At 35.9% G+C, this 21,047-nt stretch overlaps 1 protein-coding gene across 1 annotated transcript in view; it reads left to right on the forward strand.

Moving 5' to 3' along the window:
* Positions 1 to 21,047, forward strand: part of tbkbp1 (TBK1 binding protein 1) — a 74,998-nt gene that overhangs the window by 43,171 nt on the left and 10,780 nt on the right. Inside the window, exons 2-7 of the mRNA XM_024285160.2 lie at positions 1,693 to 1,952; positions 8,885 to 9,010; positions 14,198 to 14,302; positions 16,955 to 17,102; positions 18,972 to 19,174; positions 20,595 to 20,656. Coding sequence (XP_024140928.1) covers positions 1,710 to 1,952; positions 8,885 to 9,010; positions 14,198 to 14,302; positions 16,955 to 17,102; positions 18,972 to 19,174; positions 20,595 to 20,656 — 887 coding nt within the window. The 5' untranslated portion in view covers positions 1,693 to 1,709. The remainder of the gene's footprint in view (positions 1 to 1,692; positions 1,953 to 8,884; positions 9,011 to 14,197; positions 14,303 to 16,954; positions 17,103 to 18,971; positions 19,175 to 20,594; positions 20,657 to 21,047) is intronic.

Below are 21,047 nucleotides of genomic sequence, written 5' to 3' on the forward strand. Positions count from 1 at the left end.
AGGGGATATGCCAAAAGATAATAGCGTTTATAACAAACTATAACTAAACTCAGATGGCTACAAGAAGACAATGAAAAGTCAGAAATGATTCTTCCATCTGAAATAGTTTTCATTTAAACAGAAATTCCAAAAACAAGCAGATCATTAGCTGCATTTACATGAACACAAGTATCAGAATAAACGAATTATCAGAAGAAAAACGTGTCATGTAAACATGATCAGACACCGATTGTTGATCTGATCGTGGTGCATTTTACATCATGCATAGAGGGTGTGGCGCTCCAGACAAGTCCTTGGAGCGCGAACAGGACCGATCGGCTGCAGCCGGACTCATAGCTTTATTTGCAAGGGGAGGATGCTTTGTTACGGTGAGCGCTTTGGACCGCAGTCCGTCCAGCTGCTCTGTGCAAGTGAGCTGCTGGACTCAGGATAACTGTGTCTCCGAGCGACTTCGGGACGGTGTATGAGCTGGTGGCTTTTGAATGTGGAAATGCCGCTCCGTGCTCCTGACAGCTTCTGAAACTGTGCAAAACAATCATGTGAATTCATGTTACCAACCAGACAAATAAAGGCTGATGTTATTCCCACATATTTAATTGGAACCAAGATGCACATTACTGCATTGCCCGCATGCATCCTAGGCTAACTTTAACCCTTAGGGGCCCGTGCTGCCAAGAATAGGAACAAGATCACACGAATTTAGAAAATTATAGGCGAACACTCTCTTTAAAATATTATTCTAAATAAAAGCACGCTCAGAAAATCCTCTCGGTTAAAGCTGCAGCTTTGTTTATTTACAAATGAACTGGTGATTTTTTTCTTCTACGGCCAGTTCTGGTATTTTAGAGAGTTCTGCACATTTCAAAATGATTTATTCCGATCAAACGAGTGGCGTATGTAAATGTTTGTTGCAATTGGAAAAAGCTTTTCAGGGCCCATGTACATGTTTGATCCAATCAAGATCATTTTGGACTTGTAACCACAGCTATTGATTTCAGATGGTGAAAGAGTATTTCAGAGAGCACAAGACGTCATTTTAAAATACTGGTTGACACAATCCAGATGCTGGGTTCATCACAAACCTGAAGGATGTGTTGTAAAAAAATAAATAAAAAGGAAACAAGTCTAATCCTCCAACAAGTTATTATTGCTATAACTTTTAGTTTTTTCAAAATTAAAATAATCTGAATACATTTAGAGCAGGAATCTTGTATGGAATTTCCATTTATCTTGTGATTTAATGTTTAGAATATGTCATTAATACTTTAAACTTATTGAGCAAAGAACTCTTAATTTTTTTGGATGTGAAAAATACTCAAAGATGATAAAGTCTGTATATTCCATCCAGCTTGTGCATAACTTCTTCGCTTTCAGGATACAGCATCCTTTACAGACTTGTTGCACATTAACATGATGTTTTGTATTTAGTCAAACCAACATTTTAAAACTCACGGTTTAAAAATCAAGCTGTTTCCTGCTTGCAGTAAATGTCAGTTGCAGAGCATTCTGTGTCTCTGCTCATTTTGCTTTTGAATATTTTACACTCTAAGCGCCAGGAGTCCGGCTGTTTCTGTAGAAAATGGCTTTGTTGTTAAAAATCCTGCTAGCACTTTAAAAATGAGTTATTTTTGGAAAGTACATTGAATTGAACAGAGTAAAAAAAGTGTTAATAAGCAACTGTCTGTCTTTCAGATTGAGGTTTCAGAGTGATGCAGTCTCTGTTTGGAGGAGGGGAGCTGGGGCTGCTGGGAGGAGGCGGCGACGCAGGAGGCCTCAAGGAAGATGGCTGCGGCAGCATGGCGTGGAGGTCATCGCCTCTGCCTCCGGATGATGTCTACTCAGCCTCGCACTTTGCCCTCATCACTGCCTATCAGGACATCAAAACAAGGCTGGCCAGCCTCGAGCGAGAAAACAGCACTATCAAGAGGAAGCTAAAGATATATGAGATAAAGGTAAAGAGATATTTGAAATCCAAATTTACAGAAAACTTTCAGATTTTACATTAGGACCAAGGATAAAAGGGAAGAAAGTCTTTGGAGGGTTTTTATTTTAGAGTTTTTTACAGTAAAAACATCTTTGAAAGCTCAAGATTTTCATAAAGGATGATGTTATTCGTAGGAATTTACATGCGACCAGCACAAAAACTGATGGAAATTCATGTTGGCCACAAGTAAAAGCTAACATGCACATTGCTGCATTACCTGCACATATTTAAGTGTGCCCAAGGCTAAATGTTGTTCTTGGTCACACCTATTAACCTGATCCTAACCTCAACCTTTAACCCTGCCTCCAGGTCCGTGCGGCCAAGAAGAGTTCAGTCACTTTCTAAAATGTTCATTGACTTTTTTTTCTTTCATACAAAGTCAGAATTAGATTTTCTAGGGCAGGGGTTTGCAGCCTGCATATATTTTATCCCTCTATTGTGACTCTGGGTTTAAAGAACAAAACTAAGAATCTAAACAAATGAATAATAAGTTTTTTTTGGTTTTTTTTTGCTTCATTTAACTCTTTCATGCATGGAGGTCACTACAGTATACAGAAATCTTTGATAGCATATATATGATATATACCATAAGATAAGATGCTGAGTTCAGAAATCAAAGTTCATAGATTTGATGGAAATATATGATTACTGATGTTGAGTTCAGTGCTCAGAAACACTGGCTAAATCTGAATTCTCCCCTTACCTCAACGGCTTCTCAGTACATTTAGCCGTCCAAGCGCAGAGTTGCGGAATAACAGTGGCTATGTCCAAATTCCCACCCTAATCCCTAAATACTAAAAAACTATTCAGTGCCCTGGATTTAAAAACAAAATTCAAACACCACGCTCACTACTTTTCTTCTGTTCTTCTAAACGCCGGATGTGACATCATCGACTTCAGATAGTGAAAATCGAATTAATTCAAACATTTCGCGATGTCTATTTGTGACTCCAGAGTGTTTTGATGATGAAAACGTGGATGGTTGATTAAAAAAAAATACATTTAAACATATTTTTCACAAAAACAATTGCAATGCATTGTGGTCTATATTTGCTAATGTAGTGAGCATCAATGCATGCTAGCTTTTCGCAAAGACTTCTGGAAAATTTCTAGTGCACTCAATTTTGGAATTGTAGATTTGGACTAAATAGTGAGTAGGGAAAGAATTCTGACATATCCAGTGTCTTCAAATTTGGATGACACTACCTCTTGATGACATCATCAATAGTCGTCGGTCATCTATGTTAGCATGTAGCTGCTAACATGCAACAGCATAAGTTTTATAACTTCATGCTAAAAGAAAAAGTCATGACTTACATCTTACATTTATGCACAGTGTTATCCTTTACATAACTATTTCCGACACCCCTACCCCTACAAATGCCCCTAAAATTGGAGAAGTAGGGAGAAGCCGAATGGGTAGGGTAAGAATTATGATCATATTTTGGATAAATTAACATTTGGAGACAAAGATATTTCAAATTATTTGCAGTTTACAAATTACCGTATAACATTGATGTTTGGTGGACATATAAATATATCTTTATAGATTTAAAAATATAAACTCTTTAAATTTAAAGATATTTTTCTAAAAAACATAATCCTATATCCCTAAAGATGAATAAAAACATGTAGTAGAAAAAAATCCGGACTAATTTTGTAATAATAATGAAGTTTTGTCATTTCCGTTTAGATTTTTCATATGTTACTGAGCAAAATGATGTTAAAAAAGTAGAATGTATGATTAGAGTGGTTTATCATTAGAAACAACTTAAAGCATATGTTCTGATCTGCACTTAAGTGTCTAGATGCTGTTAAGAGGAAAAGTTTTTCGCTACAGAAGTCAAAAACAGCCCACCCTACTTTTTTTCCCTTCGTTTTCATGCGATAATGAGATGATCTCGTTATCAAAATAAGAAATGATTAAAGGTAGATATGGTGGAATATTGATATGATGATGACGTTTGCTCACCTTTTCAACTAGAAGTTTTTGCCGTGCCAATATCGTCTTACAGCAAATATTTCTTTTGGCTTCTGACCACTGACTCTGCAAAAGTTTAGTGATTACACAATCGACTCTTTACCATAGTTCAAGGCAATCATCCTTCTGCTTTCCCTCTTTTTCAAAACTCACATTCAGTTGCAGAAAATTCCACAATTTTCTGCAACTTACTTTTTTGTTTCTAGAATTTTGTTTTGATTTTTAAAATGTAATGTTTTTTTTATTATTTTGTCATTATTTTTCAATTGTTGTTATGACCTTTAATATGTTTTTGCATATATTACTTCAGGGCCACCGTAAGCTTGCTATACTTCATGTTTGTGCAACCAGAAACCTAAAAAATAATAAAGTAACATGGGTTGTAACTTCAGAGCAGCAGTAGTAGTGAAGCTGAAGCACAGCTGGACACCAAGAGCTGGTGGGGTACTATTACTAGATGGAAAGGACTTGGCAGCTACCCAACATGACAACAGAATCCCGGGGAAGAAGAGCTATCTGATCTCAGAAGAAGGAAACAGTAAGATTGTTGTGATTCAGCAGCCAGAACCATGAACTTAATGAGACTTAAGTGGACTGGAAGAATTTCTTGCTGCTCAGTAGAAAAGCTGAGCTCCACTAAAAAAAGTTTATTTTTCAGTGTCATTCCCATATAAGCTAGTATCTGCTGTTGCTAGCTTGGTAAGAAAAACACCTTAAAGCTAAAATCAGATGTTTACCTTTTTGTGGTTTAAGACTGCAAACTCAGTAGAAACTGACACTGTTTGGTTGTAGTTTTCACGTTTCCCAGACAGTAGCTGGATTAGCTGATTGAACGAATGGAGGAAAGCAAACAAGCTCAAAGGAGAGGCGTGGGATGCTTAAAAAATGAGGAAAAAATGGGACAAGGATGCACATGGGTGGAGAAGTGCCTGGAATCCATCAAAAAGAGAATGGAAGTGTGGGAGTTAAAAAACACAATTATGTACAATACAAGGGAGAAATGAATTCCTGAAATCAGGAGAAAAGGAGGATTAGACTGAAAAAGACATATTTTTGAATTCTTAGGTGTTTGCATTCTGCTTGCTTTAGGAAATAATTAAGAAATTAGCGAATAAGGAAGCAAAGTTTTAGCAGCATTAAATCCCATCTCTGTCTACTTTGAATTTCCAGTGAGTTTGGAGGTGAATATCAGTATGTATTTGGTCATGTAGCTGGATGTGTTATTCCTGGCAAAAATATATATATATTTTTTTTATAGCTCCAGATGCAGTTTGGCATGTCAAGAGAGGAAAAAGTTTTGCATCCATTTATCGAGCAGATGTTGTTAAAGGCTTCAGGCAGCCAAACTGATGTTGACTTACTCCCAAGCAGAAGTTTGTTTGAGGCCTATTCCCAGTGTGGCAGGTGTTGACTTTGGGAAGGAGGTGCAGATGTTTGCCATGTGGGCCGACCGAAGCGCAGCAGCCAGCAGGGCAGTCGGAGGTTCTATTCCTGGCATTGACAGTCTACATGCTAATGTCTGCTTTGGCAGGACTCTCCACCTTCTGTTGATACCAGGGTAGTGTACGCCTGGAATGACCGCATCGAGTAAAGAATGATAGTTTGTGCTTACTCTTTTTCCAGACAAGTTTCAGTTTACATTTTTTTTTAATTTTTATTTTATTTTAGGGTTTAAGAATACCAAGTGCTAAACCAGGCAACATTTATTTTTCTTCTGTTCCAAAATAAAAATATTTTGGAAAGAACTGCATAATTGGCTGAAAATGATTTTACCACAACTGCAATCATTTTCAGTAAACACCATCATATTTGGCATCATGTTAGAAAATAGTAAATTAGAAGGAATCTCTTTAAACATATTTCTTTGCCTTGCTAAATTTAACATACACAAATATAATATATATGAAGACTTGGCATCCCTAAAGCTTCTTAAGGAAAATTTTGTTAATATAGTTGTGTAAAGAAACTTGTTGTTTTGTCCCACTTTGCTCAGATTTATCTTTATTTCATTATTTTTGTTTTTATTGTCTCATTCTGCATTTGCTACCTCTGTTCTGTTTGTGATCATTCACAGACTTTGTCTGATTTATAATATCAAGACATGTTTTATCATGTGTAATCTAATTCATTGTTCTGCTATGTTCTAATTGCTCAATTAAAAATAAATAAAATGCCAAGTGTGAAACTAAAACTGTACCTTAGCAACATCCTGCGTGGGCCCTCTGCTGCTCTCTAATTCTGGGTCTGCATCGACCCCATTTTCAACTGTCAAATTTGTCTTCAGTTTTGCTCATTCATGTGAAAATTAAATAATTTGTTAACTTTTGCAATACATCTGAAAGCCTCTTAAGGGTCACTTGAAAGCAGGAACTTTTTCCAGTAAATCTAAAAACCGCAGAGAAATTCATAACTAGGATTATTTTTAAATGTATTTAGGGTTTTGTTAATGTTCCTGTGGATGATATCCTTAGAATTTTTTCAATATAATGATAATTTCTTTAGATTTTCACAATAATGCCACGTTTAGCTTCATGTCATCATAGTTTTGTTTTTGTCTTGGGACAAAATTAGCATTAACGTAATAATCTGGAAAATTAACATTTATCATTGTGTGGTCCCCAATAAATTTAATAAATAAATAATAATTAAAAAGAACAGTCAGCACTGATATATCAAGCTTGCATGTTAAGACCTCCATTACTCCTTTTAAATTGAGAGTATGCGGTTTATTTTGCACATATATATGAGAGAATCACATTTTTTGACATTTTTGTTGTAGAGTTGTGTCATTCTTTAAATAATGAACTTTTTAACCTAAAATAAATCAGATTTCTGTAGTTTCAGGAATGCTTTAAGGAAATACCAAAACAAGTAAAAAAAAAAAAATACCCTAAATTGCTCAAAGTTTGGACCTGTGAGCTTTCCCTCAAGGTTCTGTGAGGATCTTTTAATTCTGTTTTCCCTTCTGATCAATTAGTGATTTTTTTCAGCCACTGCTATTTGTGTTTCAGTTAATTACTTCTTCAATGTTTTAAAGTTCATTATTTTATCTGCTCATGCTCAGATGCCTGAGGCTTTGTTTGCTCCCGTTTGGAAATCTTTAAGTTCAACCATTTTTCAGTTTTTAGTTTCAAAAAAATATTTTAATTTAAGCTTCTGCTAAGTTTAGCTCCAGCTTCCCTTGCGTTGGTCCTACCACAAACCTTATGACAAAGGAGACATTAATGTTGGAGTTTTACTAAATGTTGCTTTCACTCAGCAGTAAAAGTGTGTAATTATTTCACCTTGAATAATGAGATTTGTTCAAACCCTGCTCATTAAAGCAGTCAAGATCCAAATGTTCTCAGTGTGTTTAAATCTTTTAGGAGTGGAAAATGAAGCTGCAGGCTTTCTCCACACAAACACGGGAGTCCCAAATGCAGCTGCTCTGACAGTGGAGCTGGAAACGCTTCGTGCAGCTTTGAACAGAAACACTTGCTCTCCAGTAACAGTTCCCAACAGTCTGAGTGCTCATGCCCAAGGGGAGAGGTGCACATGTTTGCTGCATTTAGAGGAGCGCCCGGCTAAATCACAAAATGGGTTTCTTGATATTTAGTCTGATAGTGAATCCAGCGATGCAACAGCTCCACATCAAGATAAGGAGTTAGTTTTGTCTATGACAGCATTATGCCTTCAATCTGACTTTGACATGACAACTAAATATACTAACATTGCTGCTAAAACAGTAATAAATTTAAAGCAGATGCAGTTGTTTTAGAAATATTTTAATATTCCCATAGAAATGAAGCTCAATATTTATTTTAATCGCAGTAGTACAACAACTTCCTAGAGGCAAATCAAAGAAAAGATAAGAAAAAGTGTCTTTTTTTGGTGTGGTGACATGTAATTTATCAAGCACCTAAAAATAGTTGAGAAAACAAAGAAGAAAACTGTCTCAAAAAACAAATCTTGTTAGATCAGCAATATATTTACAAAAAAACATATTATTTGTATTAATATAATCATTATCATTGGTGAAAACGTGCTCCAACATGTTGGGTAAGAAAACCTTATCTAGATTTTGTTTGGAAAAAGATTTGGGAAATGTGGAAATGTATAAACACTGAAGGAACGTGCAATTAACAAAATGCATCAATCAGGCTATGTTTTGGAAGTGAGAGTCTAATGTAGTCTAATCTCATAAAAGAGCCATCAATATTTAATCATTCCTGATTTCCTCCTAAAATCCAAAATGAGGTGGGAATATAAAGCAGCAGGTATACATCGCCATGCTAACACATTACCACTTAATGCAAGACGTCATGAAAACATTTACCTCTGCCCTTTTTTATTGATAAACTGTAAATAAATATTATTTAAACAAAGTTGTGTTTCATAAAATATTTTGTCAGTAAAAATATTTTTTTTTGGAGTAGCGATCTTTGGCTAACACCTTATAACTGAATAATTAGTGGAGTCCCACAAGGTTCTATGGTTGGCCCCTGTTGTTTTTACAAATACTCTCCACCTTATGAATCTGAATTTTTGTAAAGCATCAAAGATTGATTGAAATTATTTTTTTGTTGTAGCTAAATGTGGGAAAAACAAAATTTTGAATACTTGGTGCAAGTAGCAGTGTGGTGAACAGGGGTCTAGTTCATGCATAATCTGCAGTTCTTCTGTTCTGCTTTAGATCACAGTTCAGAAATTTATAGTTCGGTTATTAGCTTGATATTTTGTCATCCTTTGAACTGTGATTTAGAGATAATCATTTCATTAAAAAATAATAAAAGTTTTTATCTAATGAAATCTGAACTGTTGTAAAGGACTTCACTCTGAAATCACTGAAAATTCCCTTTTAATGCCCTTATGTGGTGTAGCGGAAATTGCTTGTCTCCTTTTTTGACTCATTCTTTGTGTCGTACGTTTTCCTCTTGCAGTTCCCGATGATCAGCGAGTTTGGTGAGGACACTAACTCATACTGCTCCTTTGAGAGTAAGGAGACGGTACTGTTGCAGTCTGAAAATGGCAACCTGCAGCAGAGGGTGAACGTCCTGACCCATGAGGTAAGAGCAGCCTAAAACCGAGCAATACAACATAGAAAATCTAGTTAAATACATGTGCACGTTCTTTTTTCTATAAAGTGTAAAAAATCAATCCTTTATTGCTTTGCAAATCTAATTTGAGAGATTTTAATCTGCAGAAATCCCTCTTCTCAGGTGAATTAATTGAGTTAAATTTGAATTGAGGTCAGCTCGGCTGAACGGAGTCGTGTCAAAAACCAATTAAGTTGCTCTCTGGGAAAATTTGTCTGAACAGTTTTAAAGGAAAGTGTTCAAGAATCGATGCACCATGAGAGTTTTATGCATAATCAGACTAAAAATGGAACTGAACATCATTTATGTGTGAACAACTTTAGAGAGCAATAATCAAAGCACTGATTACATGTTTTTTTTCTGAACTAACCTTTAGTTGTTAGTGTGAAAAAACTGACCTGTAAGGATAAAAGCTTCAGGAAATGAGCCGACTGTGGTGAAGCTGCAGCGTCGTGGTAAAAATTAACAGAGAGAAAGAAAATGCGAATTGTGAGCCGCAACTGAGATACAAGCTGGGTTGTAAAAATGACAGAGGAGTCTTCCACCTGGAGTTGAAAGTAATGATGTAGGAAGAGGCTCAGTGAAAACACTTGGTTACTTTAGTGGCCCTAAGACACACAAGCCTGAGGTATTATCCTTAAAAAAAAGGGAAAGTGATGCATTCTCACTGGTTTTTCATTCAAGTCCCGCTCCTATCATCTTTTGATTTTTTTTGTAAAAGTGTTCTATTAATTATAATTATTTCATTTTTTTTGTCATTTTCTAGTAAATAGTTTCTGCAGAGTGGCAGAGTGGATGGGGCTGTCGGTGGGAAGTAAGCCAGTGCTCATTTCCCATCATCTTCTGTTTTCTCCTAGAAACAACAAAATCAATATTCGAGCCATCCAGCCGAACAGTTTTGATCCAGATGCAGCTCAAATGAGGAAATCAAGACATACATGAATCTATTTGTCTAAAAGTGGATGCATCAGAATGCAAATGTCACTTGAAGCTTAGTTTTCTTTTTATATATATCCAGCGAACTGGTAAAAACTAGCAAATAAGTGTGTACCTCCAAAAATTATGCCAATATAGGTTTTCATGTTGTCTCTGAAGCCGAATAAAAAAAAACAGATTAAATAAAAAATATATAAAAAATGAATAAAAAAGATCTTACATTAAGTAGGTTAGGAATCTATATTCAAATATTGAGAACATTTGTGCTAAAGCTGGTCATTTGTATCAAATAAAGAGGACCTTAAATGTTTTTTTCTTTACATCCTCTGTTGTCTTTCTGTGCTGGAAAGTTGCTGACGGATGGAATCACTGGAACGTTCATTATTAGATATTAAACCACTCACCCTACTTTGTTTACAGAGAAATAATGACTCTCTGGAGCCTCAGCAGTTGCATCTAATGGTGTATTACACCATAGATCATTCTGAAGATGATTGTGCTTCATTACGGCTTTGCCAGTCGTTTATATTTATCAGAGCCGCAGCAACCAAACAAAGCAGCTAAATCAGGCTGGAGTCAGAGGGGAAAACGGAGAGAGAAGCATTCTGATACGCAGCATCACGCCGAGACTCTTGATATGTGAGATTGGGGAAAGAAACCCTCGTTTTAGCAGGTTGTTCTGCTGCGATTTGATGAGAGATGGATTACAACTTTACTGAGCTGCTAAACAAATGCAAAGTTTGTTTTTCAATTAGTACTTACTGAGAAAGTGAAGTTTATTGTCAAATGTATTGGATAAAACGTCTTGCTTGTACACAAATGAGCAAGGTTTGGGGTAAAGAATACACCAGCATCTAAAGGATCTTTACACTCTGATCGATTAATTAATTGACTGGTTTATTTCAAGCATAGATTGTGAAAAATTAAGGACAAAACAGACAAATATTTAAAACTCATGACAGAAATAATGAAATGCATTTATTAAGAAATAGAAAAAAAAAAGAAAACATACTTGGTTCACATTTGGTTCATTATTTTTTTGTGATTATTAACTAAAGTCTGTTTAATTTGTTTTAAAGAGTTTAATTTATTGCTTGAAAAGGAGTAAGAAGCTAACTTAAGTAATCCCACCTCTACTTAGTTACCTCATTTTACAGTTTTCCATAATTATGTAATCCGGTTCTGATCAGATCAAATGTAAAGGTTTTTATTTTTTATTTTTATTTTTTTATCCTAATGGCAAAGTGAAGGGTTTGATGATTATTATTATTTATTTTTTTATTGTTCTTTGTTTCAAACACAAACACAAAATGAAAATAAAATAAGAATTTAAAAATGCAAGCATAAGAATTTAAAAGTACAAAAATACAAATTAAGCATAAGAATCTAAAAATACAAATATAAGAATTTAAAAAATACAAATATACAAGTGAAGCAAATAATGTGCTTGAAAAGGAGTGGGTAGAAGAAAATTATTTTGTGGTCCCACCCCTTCCTACATCATTTTTTTGTTACCTTGTCTATTTACAGTTTTATTGATTAATCTCATAAAACATTATTTCATGATTTCAGTAAACGGTAACATTAATCATACATAATGTAACTGATATGTAATACACATTAATTATCATTAAAATACCATTTACAATTAATTCAGAAAAGTAATCATTTCACAATGAAAATCAAGTTTTCAACTAACAGTAAAGTGCTTATTGATTATTTACTGATGGAATTCTTACATGTTTTCATTAAACATTAATGATTCACACAATATGTAAAAACCACTGATTATCATTAGAACAAATAATTATATTAATCCAGTAATCAATGATACATATTTCAGATCAAGTGAAGAAAATCAATAACATATTGATTGTAAACATTTCAGTAAATATTCCTGCATAGTAAAACTCATTGATTGCATTTAAAAAAGTTTTCATTATTTCATCACATTCAAGTTCACACATTTGGAATTATTCAAACACTAGTTGATCTTTAACTCGTCTTATTTTCATTTTGTGAGATTAGAGTTTCTTTATACATTTTCTTGTATTAGTGGATGTTCGAACATTGTTTGAGCTCATCACTTAACCTGTTCCAGAGTTTAGTTCCACACACAGAAACACAGAAACTTTTCTTTGTGGTTCTTATCAATCTGACCTTAAATTTCTTGCATCCTCTCAGTTTGTATCCTCCTTCATTTTCTAAGAACGGTTTCTGGATATTGTATTGTAATATTTCCCACTAGCTCTGTATTGAATTTGCGTGGTGTAAAAATCAGCAAGATCATACAGTCATACACTGAATATTTTACCCAATAAAGTCAGTAAAACACAAAGAAATATAATTTCTTTTATAATAAAAGAAAATAAACCATCACCTTTCAGTGTTCAACATGAAGTCTTTGCAAGTTTTAAACTATCAAGAGAAAGTTTGATCTAAATATATGAAATAAATAAAAATACTGTATAAATTAAATATTCTGGAAGTCTTTACTTTGTGATTTTACATTGGAATAAAATGATTTCATTTAATGACAAGCCAACTTGGTGCAGTATTTCTTTTCAATTGATTTTCATCAAAGTTCCAAGCAACATATATAAAATAAACAGTAATAAAATACGTTAAAATTTTGCTATTTAAAAAAAATATTTACACATCGTATTTTGTTCCAAGTACTTCTGTTATTTTGACAGAAGGAGATTTTGACTTATGGTCACAAAAGCTACATTAGCTTGTTAAGAATTATCTTTTTTTTTTAAATCTATTTCGCAAATCCAAAAAGAACATATTAAAGTGCACATGAAGGTGTTAAAGTTCCACTTTGATCTATTTTCAAAGTGTTCCCAATGGTCTTTTTCTAACGATTTTGCTGTTTTTAGCCACATTTTTTTAAAGTGTTGTTTTCTAAGTCATAGTTCCTGCAGAGCAGCAATAGTTCTTTAGAAATTCACCTCTGAGTTGTGGGCAGGACTGATGGTGCAGATTAAGCCCGCCCCCCTCCCCGTCACCCATTACTGAAGGCCCTCTAGCTTATTACAATACCAGAGCAACAAAAATGGCGAGCAAAGCGGGGAACTTGCAAATAATCTCTTTTTTTAAACGTCATTTGTTTCCTCTGCTCCTGATTCACAATTTGAAAAAATAAAAACTCTTTTTATATGTTCTCCATAATCAGAAAAATGCCACAAAAACATATTAAAAACACAAAAAAACCCACAATTTTCCTCTTTAAAGGTGTAAGTTTTCACCAGAAATCATCACATTTTGAAGGAAAATGAAGCCAACTTTCCTCTAACGTTGTCGTCGGTACACAAACAAAAACTGCAATCAGTAAGCTTTTTCTATGTATCCTGATCAAAAAGGACATTTGTGACAAGAGATTTCCAAAGAAGCTGGACAATATCCCATGGATTTGGAAGACCAGTATAGTTTAAATCTAGTCAGTGTGGCGGTTCAAATGTTTGATAAATCAGGATTTAAAACACTAAAAAAAATCCTGATTTAAGGTTTATGGTATTTATGTATATGTGTTCTTTAATATTGTTTCCTCTGCAGCTTTTCTCAGAAAAACAATGATTTCTCCTTTCATGCAATCTAACTGGCTGTTACTCCTCTGTTCATATATATTTTAATACATCTGCTGCAACAAAACATTCACACTGCAATTCACAGGTTGTTTTGTGAAGTGAACTCTTTAACACAACAACCACCTACAGCTCGCAGTCTAAAGTTAAACCTTATGGAGTGATAATTACAGCAAATAAAAGCAGCATCTTCTTCTAAAAGAGTGGAGGCTTTGTGTTGTCCTCCCTCACAGTGCTGTCAGCGCGCCGTCCACATCTGGGTGGCATTTTCCTGCAGCCGTATGTTTCCATAGACACGCTGAAGAAACCTCAGCACTGATATACCTCTTTGTCCTTGCTGTCACTGTCTATCACACTCCCACTCTCTGCATTTTCTTTGTGTGTATTGTCTGAAGTGACCACACATTTTTAAATCCTTTCTCACTCTGGAATATTTCAATTTTACAAATGTGACCTTCACCTTTTTGAAGAAATCCAAACTTTTTATTCAGCTTCTGCTGAATCTCTGCGTCCGATTCTTTGCTGCTTATGAACCATTTTTATTCGGGACACATTTGATGACTTCCTCTGTCGTTTTCTCCAGAAGATTAAAGATTTTTTTTCGCTTCAGTTGATTGTGTTTATGTGATTTTAGCTGCAGAAGAGGAAGGACAGGGAGGAGCAGCTGGAGGACGTCATAAAGGCCTACGAGAAGATTCATCTGGAGAAGAACAACCTCCAGAGAGACCTGGACAAGATGGTCAGGGGGCATAAACACATTCAGTCATTTTTTCCTGTTGTTTCTGCATTAAGTATTTGTGTGTTACACAAATCTGGACATTGTTCAAAATACAACATACTTGTCTAACCCAAACACATCTCATATCTGTAGGAAAAACATTTTTCTCAACTTTACAGGACTATTTATGTAGTTTTGCTGACTAACAATTCATTAAAATCCCACTTTGATCATCTGTTGAACTATTTTCTAAGTTTTCCCAGTGTTTTTTTTAATTGTCTTGCAAAAAATAAATAGAAAAAGAAAAAACTGTCATTTTCAGTGATAGTTTCTACAGAGCAGCAGCAGCTCATTAGAAATTTGACTTTGATTTGTGGGCGGGCTGTTAGCAGGACGTCAGCGTGTCCCTACTTCCCATCATCCATGTGTTGTTGCGCTCTCTCGCTAGTGCACAACCCAAAGTTAACATTATCGATGCATCAAAAATAGTGAGCAATCTTGGTGCTATCCAGCTGCAGTTTTGAGTCAGATACCAGCTCAGACGAAAAATGTAACAAAAAAGCTTGATGAACACCAACTTCAACTTCAAATGATATTTGTTTTGTCTGCTCCTGAGTCACAAATAAAGAAAGAAATAATAAAAAAAAATAAAAAATTGAGCTAAATTCACTTTATATATGTCCTCCATCATCACAAAAATCCCACAAGAACTTGTTAAAAACACAATTTTCGTCAGAGTGGTTCTTAAAAAAGGGAAAATGTAACTGTAGGAGTGTAAAAACATTAGATTTGATAGTTTTCTTGAAAAGTTCACCTGTGTGATCACAAAGGGATGAAAATGAGGAATTTGTGTATTGATTCAATACCAAGTAATTACAGGGCTATTATTGCTGATATCGATACTTTTGTCTTTAAACATTGTATTATGGAATAATTTTGAAATTACACTTTTTTTTTTCCACTTTTGTCAAATAAAAATGTTTAATAGCAAATTACAGAAATCTATACCTAACGTATATCAAATATAGAACATGTATATTAATGATGGCATAATGCCAGGATAATAAAATGAAAATACTAGCTAGAGTGAAATTTGAAAAAAAAAAATGCAATATATAATAATAATAATGTAATATATATGTGTGTGTGTGTTTGTGTGTTTTTTCATAAAATCAGTAATAGAATATCAAAGTTACTAGTGAAAAAAGTAAACAAAAGCAACACTGTAAAGAGTAAAAATATACACAACATAACAGAAAATCCGTCTGTTTTGTGAAAATATGTGACTCTTTAATGATTTTATCAACTCTCCGATGAGGTAGAGAAGGGAGGGACAAGGTGTGAGGAGTTGGTGCACTGTTTACACAGTCAATGTTGCCAGATTGGGCGGGTTTTTACTCTAATTGGGCTGTTTTTTGCTTGAACTGGCAACACTGCAGACTGGGATGCTGAGCTTTCCTGAACTTTGTGAGTAAATTCAAGCTTTTTACTGAAAGTATTGAAGAAAAACTGCAACAAAAGTATCTCACCATGCAAGTAGCGATACTTGGTATCGATACTATGGATACTCAGATCAATACGCCATCCCTAATGAAAATACACGGGAGCTTAGCTAAGGAGAAGAGAGGCAAGAATATTATTCTGGTAAGATAAATAAAAAAAAACTACAATTTTTTTTAGTACAATTGTCCTGCGTATCCCTATTTTGGACACATGTTTGTTTATACTAGTTTATTCATAGTTTAAAAATAAAAATAGTGATTTCAGAAGTGTACACAGCTCTAGACCAGGTTGAGCTGTGCTTCCAAACAGACAAGCGGTAAACGTTTGTTTCTCTTCGACGGTGACAAACCCTCTCGTGAGTGAAATCCATCACTCAGAGCGCTTCTGCAGCCTCATGCTGTCAGTTGTCAGACGACGAAGCTCGCTAAAGATGCTGGAGCTGCCACCTTCTACGTGTCGGAGTGGTGTCAGCGCCGCCCGGAGCTGAGGATGCCTTCCACAGTCTGGCATCATCTGCCCACGAGGCCTCGTTGACTTTTAACCTTCGCAGCTTTTCCCTTACCGCGTGTTCATCAACATGCAAAACTAAAAACAGCCAGTTTTATAAGAAATACGTCACTCTGACTTCTTTTCATGATTCTTAAACACTTTGACAAAATAAATAATACCCAAAGGTGGTCTGAATCTCCTAAAGAGTCAAACTTTTTACCCTTAATTTAAAAATCCCAAGATGAGATTTCATGTTACCTTTTAAATGTATTCATCTCTAAAGGCGTCCTTTACTCAAAGCATCTTCTCAACAAATTGTTTATCTTTTTTCTTTCTTTGAGTGAGTCATTTTTATGAGCTGCTGCTGTAGGAGAAATGTTACCAAGAGATGCAATTATGTCTAAACATGCCTGCTTGATGCTTGAGCGGTTTGATATCTCTCATTATCTCTTCTTGCATAAAACCTCTAACCTGACAGAGGTGTTTTACCGCTCTCACATCAGCTGTGCTTTTCATTTTAACATGCCTGAATTTGATCAGTATTTTAAACCAGTTATCAGTTACAGCAATAGGAGAAACAGAAAACAGTTCTAGAATAAGACACTGAAATTTACTTGCCGTTTTCTGTGTTTAAATAAGTGGACGTTGCTTAAATGAAGTTGTTTTTGTGTGTCGCTGCAGACCAGCATGGTGGAGAAGCACGTTGAGCGCATCCTTAGCCTGGAATCAGCTCTGAGGCAGAGGGACAACTCCCTGCAGAAGCTCAACATGCAGATGCACAACAAGGACATGCAGTATCTGCAGCTCCACGCTGGTCCAGACGCACACAGTGAGTCACGCTTACAAGGACTTAGGATTTGCATTTGTACATCAGCCGTGGGTTTAGTCCCATATGGGTGCATGGATCAAATGAGGACTCTGATATATGCAGGGGGGGAAATAAGTATTGGATCCCTCGCTGATTCTGTAGGTTTGCCCACTTAAAAAGAACATTCATTTGAACACATTCATTTGAACAGTAAACGATAAAAGAGAATCAAGAAATTGACTTTAAATAATTAATATAAATGTCTGAAGTTTGCCAACAAACATTGTGATTTAGAGAGTGATTGGGAGAGGGAGCTGTGGTCAGATCAGACCAAAACTGAGCTCTTTGGCATCAACTCAACCGTCGTGTTTGGAGGAAGAGAAATGCTACCCCAAGAACACCATCCCCACTGTCAATCATTGAGGTGGGAGCATTATGCTTTGGGGGTGTTTTTCTACACTTCATCATGTGGATTGGAGGATGGGCGGAGCCATGTACCGTCCAATCCTACAGTGAGTGAGTACCTCCTACCCTCCACCAGGATTCTTAAAATGGGTCGTAGATGAGTTTCCAGCATAAAATATGGAGCCAAGGCAACCAAGGATGAGCTGAAGAAGCAAATCAAGATCATGGAGTGATCCAGCCAGTCAATCCTATAGAAAACCAATGGAGATGAAGCTCAGCCACCAAATCCTAACAATTTCAATCATTTTTAAAGAAGAGTGGACCAGAAATCCTTCTCTTGTGAGCAGAAACTTGATCATCAACTACTAGAAACGTCTGACCTCTAGAGGTTTTGCAACAAAGCACTAAGTCTTCCTGGCAAGAGGGTTCAAATATTTATTTCCCTCAGTGAAATGCAAGTACATTCATGAACCTCAATTTTTTTTCAAGTGTGCAAACACACAAAACCACCAAATGATCAAATACTTGTTTCCTCCTCTGGATGTTTGCAGAATTTTACTAAGAAATAAGCCTGGCTGAAAATCGTCTCTTAAATAATCTAATTATGGGCTAACATTTTGATTTTGATGTCATTTATTCCTAAATTTGTCTGAAAAAGCATTGTTAAGACCTTGAACTGCGTTGGAAAATCTGTGTGTCCACTTTGTTCATTTACAACAGAGAGGAGGAGGACTCCTATCAATTTTACAAGTGCTTTTGGTGGAAAGTCCGTCATTCTGGCCTCAGAAACATTCGAGGACACTGCAGATCTGTATTATTCATCCTGTTGCTCCCATCTGCACCACCAAATGATCTCTGCTGTGACCGGCCAGCATTAGCAAATGCCAAAGACATGAGAAAAAAACCTGCTAAATCCTGCTTGATGATGAACAGATTTAAATTTGGAATCAATTTGGGGAAACTGAAGTGGACTGGATGGGTTCTGAAGAGGTTCTGTAGACTTCAGCTGCTCTAGAGGGATGCTAAACAGTCCTCTTGTCAGTAAAATGAAGAAAACCTCAACAGAGGAGCAGGCAGGGTTTGGTACGGACATCCACTGTCCAGTAAATCAGGATTTGTTCTTTGCCATGTGGGCCTAAAAGGTCTTGATTTATAAGCGTGCTCTGCATGAATGAAGGAAAAGGTGTTAAAATGTTGTAGTGCTGTCTGTAGGCAGTGTGTTTGCACCTGCGACAGCTCATGCGGGCGCCTGCTGAGGAGGCAGAGGGAGCGCAGATAAAAGATGATGCCGCTGCTGCTTCTGCAGCTCAAAGAACGTGTGAGCTGCATGCCCACACAGATCAGATTACTCAGGTACCAGCTGAACAAAACGCTGGCCTTGGAAGAACCGATCTCTTTTATATTCACATACATCAGCTGTGAGAGCACGCCGCTTTTATGTTTCTCTGCTCCTCCTCCTAAAGCCAGTTTCTTTCCCCCTCGCAGTGCTGGACTGTCCAGCTCTGACCCTCCAGAGCTCCCGTAGCCTGGACGCCCTCTCCGACCTTAAGCTGCAGCGCCTGGAGGCAGAGCTGGAAGGGGCACGGCACGAAGCCCAGGGGGCGTGTCAGCGGGAGGAGGAGCTTAAGGCGGAGTGCGAGAGGCTGAAGGACGAGATGAGACAGCTCCAGAGCAGCCAGAGGGAGAGGGTGAGTGATGACCGCTCTACGTCACATTTGAACAATCATACCTGATGTCAAATCAAACTTCATTTATAAAGTACTTTAATACTTAAAACACTAAAAACAAAATTATAAAACCTTTCTGATCCCCCACACCCAACACAATGAGACATAAAATAAAAATTAAAATAGAATTTAAAAGGCAGCTTAATGGTGATGTGAGGAAATAATATTTTTGTGATCCGTCCACAGTAGTGACTTAAGCCCGTCATGATCACACAATGAGATTCCCCTGATCAAAAACCTTGTTTTTATGAAATTACACCTAAAACTTTAATTCTATACTATAAAAACAGTTCGTTAAACATTTCTGGGATTTCCACAGCAAAATGAATCACTTTTTTCCAGAAGGAATTTTTTTTGTTTTTACATGATTTTATCTCTAGTGTGTGAATACAAAATAAAAAAGGACTAAATAAAGGTGGAGTCTAATAGGGGATTAAAATGATACCAAATAAGCAAGCATGTAGTTTTTCAGATTGAAAATACAGACGTAAATTCAAAAGTAGACAAAAACTGAGTTTCAGGCCCTTAAAGGGTTAAAAATAAATGTTCTAAATGTACAAATTTGTGTGTGAGTGTATATTGTGATTATTTGCAGATAATAAGTGGCTGGCAAATACTGTAACAAAAAAAAAAAAATTGGGATTAATTTTTGATCAGGTTTGTGATTCATTAGTAAATTTTTTTAATCGAGCCCTAAAAAAAATCATAATAAAACCAATATTTTATAAGTGATTTAGGTCTTGAAACTGTCAGTCAACTCAGAAATGTACCGTGTCACTATTTCCTTTTATTATCTTTCAGTTTACAAAAATTCTGATTCAGACTCCAGCTTCACATTTCCATTGAACAAACTTCCCACCATATCGCACTTACAGGACAGTTTACTAATGAAAGAGACTCACTGCTGTCAACCCGTCTAACCAAAGGAGAAAAGCTTCTGATTGCATTTTGATAATCATTTAAAAAACACTTAGTTGTGATTTCCATAAGCAAAGATCAGTTTATTTTTTTAATTTGAGCTGTCCTGTTATACAGTATAATTGTCCAATCAAGCTCTTATGAACATGGTCAAAGCATACCAAAAATAGAAATAACATAAAGATACAAACAGCATTTAAACTGGGATCAAAGAGACTCAACTTGATAATCTAATACACTGTTTCTATCAAAGTACAAAGACATATCTGTTTATCAGGTAAAAGAAGAACCTACATGTGTAAACATCAAACTATTTTACCAATTATCATGAATTTTGTCTGGTTTTGGTTCTGATTTGCTCCTTTAAACATGGTGTATTTGTGTAGCCGGTGGCTGTCAGATTTTCTTCCAATATGGCTCTCGCACCTGCATGCTAATCTAATTTCATGCTCTACTTCGGCAGGAAATGACTTCTCCGTGCAAGCAGTGCGATATGGAGTGGATACAGAAGGTGGGAGATGAGCAGTAAGTGACCCCGGCGTGTTTGAGGGCAGTGGGGCTGGGGGGGGGGAATGAAAACGGAGTTTCATGAAGAAGTTGTTGCACATCTGTGTATTTGTGCCTGTGGCGCGATGCGGTCCGAACATCCTCCAGGGGATCCATTAGAGAGCGTAATTAGTAGTCTCTTTATTATTGGATTACAGGGTTTAATGGAGAAGAGTTAATAAAATTCTATGTTTAAAGGTGTTCACATTAGTTTCTTGTCACCTGAAAAGTAAAAAAAAATGTCTGACCAAACTTAGATGCTCCAAAAATATTTATTGAAACATTTTTTTGCAGGATTTTACTATTTACAATATATTCTGATATATTTTTACCACCAAACCTTAGACAAAAAATGAATACATTTTAATTG

This window comes from Oryzias melastigma, linkage group LG19 (assembly GCF_002922805.2).
Source record: "Oryzias melastigma strain HK-1 linkage group LG19, ASM292280v2, whole genome shotgun sequence".
Taxonomy (NCBI): domain Eukaryota; kingdom Metazoa; phylum Chordata; class Actinopteri; order Beloniformes; family Adrianichthyidae; genus Oryzias; species Oryzias melastigma.